The sequence below is a fragment of the Pezoporus wallicus genome, unplaced genomic scaffold (genome assembly GCF_028554395.1).
Source record: "Pezoporus wallicus isolate ANWC-B61680 ecotype Strahan unplaced genomic scaffold, APGP_CSIRO_Pwel_v1 contig_6658, whole genome shotgun sequence".
Lineage (NCBI taxonomy): Eukaryota > Metazoa > Chordata > Aves > Psittaciformes > Psittacidae > Pezoporus > Pezoporus wallicus.
The window spans coordinates 5,353,310-5,360,639 of NW_026642312.1; the positions used below are offsets into that span (position 1 = coordinate 5,353,310).

At 39.5% G+C, this 7,330-nt stretch overlaps 1 protein-coding gene across 1 annotated transcript; it reads left to right on the top strand.

Moving 5' to 3' along the window:
- The first annotated feature begins 101 nt into the window (after positions 1 to 101).
- FASTKD3 (FAST kinase domains 3) lies at positions 102 to 7,105 on the top strand. The gene is made up of 7 exons (XM_057428851.1): positions 102 to 169; positions 775 to 2,238; positions 3,195 to 3,280; positions 3,888 to 4,050; positions 4,620 to 4,689; positions 6,014 to 6,128; positions 6,826 to 7,105. The coding sequence occupies exons 2-7, from the start codon at positions 804 to 806 to the stop codon at positions 6,922 to 6,924; spliced, it is 1,968 nt and encodes a 655-aa protein (XP_057284834.1). The 5' UTR covers positions 102 to 169; positions 775 to 803; the 3' UTR covers positions 6,925 to 7,105.
- The last annotated feature ends 225 nt before the right edge of the window (positions 7,106 to 7,330 follow it).

The window sequence follows — 7,330 nt, forward strand, 5'->3', positions numbered from 1 at the left end:
CCACGCCAGACCTCCAGCGGCAGCAGGAAGCAAACGTGGCGGACAGGGGTAATGAGGGGCGGGGAGAGATCCCGGGGAGAAAGCGGCGGCTGCCGGCGCCAGGACGTAGCCGCCGGGAGAGCGCCGGAAGCTCCCGGCAACCCCGGCGCTGCCCGTCATGGCGGCGGAGGTGAGGCGCACCGCTCTCCCGTGGCTCGGCCACCGGCACTGCCGGATGCCCGCTGCCGCGGAGGGGGTAGGAGGGTGGATAGAGAGCGACGACCCGAGACTGACCCCGACCCCGGCCCCCGCCCGGCAGCAGTAGGCACTGGGGTGGGAGGGAGGCACCTCGACCCTGTCGGCGGGGGAGGGTTGGGACGGAGCGGCTGTGCCTGTCCCGTTCAGATATCGCCCTCCAGCTGCGAGCCCTGCTGGGCCCGCTCCCGCGGTGGGTACCGGCGGTGTGCCCCTCTGCTGCCCGGGCTCCGAGAGTAAAAAGATCGGTTCTGGCGCTGTGCGGTTCCTGGATAGCCGACTCTGTCGCACACGGGCCACATGTGGTGTCCTAACCTAGGAGACACGGGGCAGAGATGCCCTGCAACCTGTCACTCAGGTCTCGCTCCCGGTAGTTTCGTCTTCTCTTTGCATTGCCTTATGCACGTGGTCATGGGAGAGGGATCTTGCCAGATGTGTCCAGCCACTAAACGTTGGGTGTTTTGTGTTTGTTTTTCTTTTTTTTTGCTATATTTTAATGACATTGGTGCTGTTTTCAAAACTGTATTTTTCTTCTTCTAGGTATCTTTTGAGACCCCACTTGATACGCTATGGCTTTGATTAGCCGAAAAAGTTTCCAGTTTTATTCATCCAGCGCACCAGCAAGGGGGTCCATTTTGATGACCCTAAGCAAAAGGTTGAGCTTTATCAGTGGGCAGCGAAAGCCCCAAAGCTGTAGCTCCGTAGCCATGAGGATGCTATGTTTCAAAGATAAATCTCAGTATATGTTTTGTAGAAAAAATCATGTACAACTGCGGATACAGTCTCTTTCTGTTAATGAAAAGGTGAATCTTTGTGGAGATACTGGGAGCAGTACTAAACCTAATAATGTGTGGATGGATGAACAGCACTTTTTCCTAAATTTGAACAGCCTTTCTACATCAAAAGAGATTTTTGACTTTCTCAGCTCTGTGGAAATCATGTCTGATACTATGGCATCAGGAGCCCTGCAGAGGATTTCTGAAGTTGAGATGGATGACAATGGTCTGAAAAACCCTGAAGTAGTGTTAGAGAATGAAGTTTTCAGGGCATTATGCTTCCAGTTTGAATTTGAATCCTCAAAGCTGTCAAACACTGGGCTGCTGAATGCATTGCAGGCTTTGATAAAACTGCGTATAGATCCATGGAGTATGCTGATGGTAAGCTTGCTTTCAGAGGCTGAGGAACGGCTTGGCAAAGGGCTGTTCACTGTTAAAAATCTCTGTGCTCTTGGGGAGAGTTTGCTTGAGTTGGAAGGCCCAAGTTGTGTGACACTGGAACAAATTGTGAACCACATGCAAGAAAAAGACATGGAGATGTGGACTCCTCTGGAAATAGTGATGGTTTATAAGATGCTGGAGGGGACTGTTGGGGAAGGGAAACAATACCAAGACTTGCTGAACAGGCTGAACAGTGTCACTTTAACCGTAGTTTCCCAGCTAAGCCCAAAGTTCACAAGCATTATACTGAATTCACTGGTGGTCCTTCAGCAGACTCGGGCAGTTCCCTTAGTCACAGCACTGTGTAGGCATTCTGTGAAGCATATTCCATATTTCACAGGTGATGAACTGGTAAATGTACTGGAAGCCTTCCTATACTTTGGACATCGTGAACAAACTTTTACAGTGGCACTGGAAGCACATGTTCCCGAGTCCATCATTAACATGCAGCCTCAAACAGTCAGCAAAGTCATGAAGTACTGCTCCCAAAAGAGGATCCTTTCTAAGCCCATTTTTGATGCAGTGGCAGAAGATTTCATTTCTGATGCTGACAGATTTACCACTGACCAGATTGCTGAGTGTATTATGCCATTTGGGACATTAAACTATCTGCCTCCAAGTGCTTCTTCCTTGTTCAGGAAGCTTGAAACCGTACTGCATGCCCGCCTTCGTCACTTTCAGCCTCACACCTTGCTGAACTTGCTGCACTCGTGTGTCCTTATTCAACGTTATCCACTAAATTTTCTGCCAAAAATATTTAGTCCCTATTTTCTGCAACAGCTTCAAGGTAAGAAGTAGTGTTTCTCTTGTGATGTTCTTCTGCATTTCTTACTGCTGCATGGTGTGTTTCTTGTCAAACACACATTTCTTACCACTGCCATCTGTCAAATCAACAATGACCTGGTTGAAGTGAATGGAGAGTAGCGATCAGGAGTCCAGAGAACATAGTGGGGTACATTTTGTGGGGTAAGGTAGAACCAAGTATGGACTTCTGCTGTCATCTCCACTTCTTTCAGAATAAGAATTATTGTGTTAATTCTTCCAACTTGGTGTATTTCTCTTTTGTATTGTTATCACAGTCAACTTGTGATATATGAAAGGGGTAAATGGATAAAGCTGAAAAAATTGATTTGCAGAGCATAATTGTTGGCTTAATTAAATCCGAAGTGAGATCTGAACCAGTAAAACGTAACAGCATCATAAATGTGAGCAGTTAAGGATTGGCTGGTATTTTTTTTTATTATCTGGGTAAAATTGTAAATTGAATTCTAAGGCTCACATATGTTTTAACAGGCATAAAATTGGTGCTTCTTCCTGATTTTTAAATTACTTTTAATCTAGAATCTGATATGGTGATGTGATGCTTTTTTCCACTGGCATCCTGTCTGCAACTGCACTCCCCTTATGGAGGCTTTGTGTGCCCATCTTTGTTCCATGCCCTGAGCTCCTTTCCTTTCTATCTCTGAACGAGAACTACAGCCCTGTCCATGGCCCTGTGTCTTAAGATACTGAGGAAAACATCATGACATTTAAAAATCTCTCCCATGATTTATCCCATCTTGCTTAGGAGATCTCAGAGTCTGCTCACCTGGTGCTTCTAAGACTGTCTTGTCTGCAAGGGCTGCCTTCACCTAATTGTGTTTTTTCCCCAGTCTAGTAAGCTGCTAGAGCAGCCCCCATACGATTTTGTGTAAAAATACTTTGTAGAAGGTACACCTGAAAGCCTCAATATTGTTCTTTCAGCTCAGCCACCTGGTTTGGACAGAACTGTTACCACCCAGCTAACCCAGCTTTTTCTGACTGTTACCCTGGAGTGCCCATTTTATGAGGTAATGATACATACGAAACCAGAGCAGATGTTTAACAAACTAATTCGATAATGAGCTGAAGAGAGTCTTCTGCATAAAAAACATAGGAATTGGATGAAACAGTTGGGTTTTTTTTTCTTTGATGAAAATATGAAGCATTTCTACCTGTTTGATTGACTTGATATATTTGTATCAATATTTGTGTGTTTGACAGAACTGACTAGTTCAGTTAAAGAGTTAAAGTACCTTTTTGTGTATTTCAGGTATTTTTCCACCAACTGTTTTTTTTTTGTTTGTTTTTTTTTATGTTTGGCTTGGGAAGTTGTGGAACACAGAAGGGATTAGGCACTTAGATGTTAGCCTGACTGCAGAGAACGAGTTGTGCATTTCTCATAAGTGATATGTTCAGTGTGGTAGCATGGAAGCCTGTTGAGGATGTGCTGGTGGTTGTTCTGAGTTGTTCTGTTGCTTAAGTTTCCAGCAGATCATGCCTTGGATGGTAAGTCTGTCTCACTAGACGTGGCTTGGAAATGCACAGAATACATTTTGCTACATTAATATGAGGTAACTACAAAAACTGTTATCTCCTCATTTATTTTGTTTGATTTGGTTTTCTGTCATTATGTAGGGTCCCAAACTCCTTCCAAAGTATCAAGTAAAGGCCTTTCTCACATCTGACAGTTCTATTGATGTTCACCTCCTCAAAAGGGTGAAGGCTGGTTTACTTTATTTACTGAAAAAAAGAATGTATTTTTCATCAGAGGTATCAACACCATATTTCTATACACTTGGTAAGTATAATTTCTTTAGATTTATAATAAAATTTGTGCTTACATTGTCTAATCTTTAGGCTCAGTTATTTTCCGGAAATAAAAATTATTTCTTTTATTCCTTTTCTGGGAATTCTAAATTGTGCAAATACAGAAAAAGAAAACTGGAATACAAAACTCTGTAGAAGGTCTGCAATAAAGAAATATGGGAACTTCAAGGAAATGCATTTTCAAAGTCAGGAAGAGGACAGGGAGAGAAAAGAAATGCAATGTTACTTGGAATTTAGCCAGTCTGCACTGAAAATAGCTGCTAACTCTATTTTATTATCAGCTCCTCTTTTACTTACCTTGTATGCAATTAGTGTCATTTAACTACATTATGGGTTTTAGTGAACTTGGAATACTGTTTTGCTGTTAGCGTTATGAAAGGCTGAGTGAAGTGTTACCATCTGTATTAAATAGCCTATACACATCTTTTGCAAGCTTTTGTGATTCAGAAAAATTATTGCAATGAGCTGTAAGCAGATGAGAATTACAGTAAAGTTTGTTATATGAAGTTTTGATGTCACTTCTCTTTTCATTCATACTAGATATTGAGATTAAATTAGATGAAGAAGGTTTTGTGTTGCCTGCTGCCCAATGTGAAGAAGTACACAAACGGTAAGAGAAGCAAATAAACCACTGATAAAATGTTAGTTAACACTAACAAAGAGCATCCAGGTTAAAACCCTGGCAAAATTTAAGCTAATTGGAGTTTTGCTATTGACCTCTAACAAAGTTCAGGTTTCACACTGAAACCACTGACAAAAGGACAAAGTTGGCAAAATTAATGATCTGTACTTTTTTGGCACTGTTTTGTCTCCTGACTGTAGGGTGTCAGACTATCTCTTTACCCAGTGATAGTCAGGATCAAAGTGTAGTAATAGTAATGTATTTTGATGTTCTGTAATTAATTTTCAAAGTAAAACCAAATTAATTCTAATTGATCATGTGTGCCTAGATTTAACACATTTTAAGCCAGTTTGAGTTCACAAATTTACTTCTGTTAGGAATCCTGTGTAATGAAGATAATTGCCACAGATGCTGTTCTCAAAACAATCCTTGTTTAAAGCATTTTTTAAACACTTGTGCATTTTCCAGTTATAGTTTTGAGAAACCTCAGATACAAAGTTAAGCAACCTGCCTGTGTCATATCTGCAACAGCACTTATGTGGATTAAGAAAAAGTCTTTGGAAAGCTTATGTTTTCTTCAGCTTAACCTTCCCAAGACAGACAGACTAACATAGGTTCTTTCCAAAATCCCATGTTTAAATGTTTAAGAATGAGCTTTGATTTTTTTCCTTTTTAAATTACAGCTTTCATGTGTAAATAAGGTCACAATATACTTATACTGAAAATTTAAGCAACTTTTTTACAGTGGATATACAAATTCTGATTTAAGTTGATGTGATTTTTATCACCAAGAAGAAAAAATATAATCCATGATGCTGCCATCTATCCATACAGGTTTAACTTGAACAGATTTATCCTAAACTTAACTTGAACTCCCAACAGATTTAACAGGTACACTAATAAGTTGAATAAATATAACTGCTGAAATGTTTTCAAGCTGAGACAAGTAGTCTGTTTGTTTTTCCTTCTAGAAGAATTCAAAACAGTTTACCAATACTTATTTTTGTTCAGAGCATATAAATAAGCTTTTCAGATCAGTTTCACTAAGCTTTCAGGCTTTACCTCTCCCACCGTTCAGGTGATTTTAATCATCCTGAACTAGGTAACTCCCGTTCTACAGCACCTAATTCTAGTGATGTTAGGTAGTAAGAGTAGAGGCATTGTTTCCTGGTTCTTAGGAACTACAGTAGTTGTGGTTATTAAAATAACCAAGTTTGTTTGTTTTTTTTTTGTTTGGGTTGGTTGGTTTGGTTTTGGGTTTTGGTTTGTTTAGATTTTTTTTTTTTAATACTACTCTTGTGCTTGATTGTAGAATTGCCCTCTGTGTTGATGGTCAAAATAGATTTTGCATTAATAGCCACAATCTGTTGGGAGAAGAAGCCATCAAACAGAGACATCTTCAGTTGCTTGGTTATGAAGTTGTGCAGGTAAAGTCCAAAGACAGCGGTTTGCTAACAAAACAAGTGAAAAATGATTATATTATAATGCTTAAAACTGTAGTTGCAATTACTTACCAAGGCAGATATAGTCTTGTCCTTTCTGTATTGTTTTCTCTCTGCCTAGATTTGCCTTTTGGAGGGTGTTACACAAATTCCTTTTTCTTCCTTGGATCAGTTACTGTATTCTAACTGATTAAGGTCCAAATCTTGACTTAATGGAAAATGTTATCTAAGAGCTCAGTACAATTGGAATTATTAAATAGTTTTTTAGAAAGGTCTGAATTCAGAGTTTAAAAAGCGTTAAAAAAAACCCCAAACTGCTTGTATTGTAAATAATGTTTTCACAATATAGTATATCCTTTATTTTGCCTGTTGAATTAGTAGTTATTTTATACATACTTTGGACCAAAACAGTTACTTTTAGATTTTTGAGGTTTTCTTTTCCATTTATAATCAGTTATCCATTATATTTAACTTACACTCTAGCGAGTATCACTCTTTATTTTTCAGTAATCTTTATTCACGTGATTTAAAGACCAGTAATATTATTGGGCTTAAATGTTTAATTTTAAAACAGATAAATCTTTGATGGGTGATTTTAACATCTGTTTAACGAATATCGGTCTTATCCAGTTGTTTATTAAATGTATTTCCAGCAATCTTTTTTTTTTTCTTTTGTTTCCAGATTCCATTTTTTGAGATAGAGAGTCTACAAAATTGCAGAAAAATGGCAGAATATCTACACAAAAAAATCTTTTTTCATACATATGGGCTCAGCTGCTGATGCTGGAGAATAATACTAAATCACAGGTTGGCCTTCTCTGCTGTAGATACTGTAAATATTGTGCATGAAGAACAATTCTGTTTTCTAAAATAACTCCACCTAAGGCTTCTGAATATGAGACCTTCCAATAAGTGGAACAGTTGATATGTAAAGAGCAATAAAGAGCCACGTATTTTCTTAAGTTTAGTGTAAATATTTATTATAAGCTAACAGATATAAGTGCCAGTCAGTGCTGTGTTTCCTTTGTATCATCACTGGTTCTCACAACTGCAGATGGACAAATCAGGGATACTGGCTGGTCTGAATGTACCTAGTGTGCCATGCTACCTACCAGTCAGGGCTTTTCTTAACAGTATAAAAAGAAACTGTGCAATTTGCTTATAGCCGTTTTGTGTGATTTCCCCAG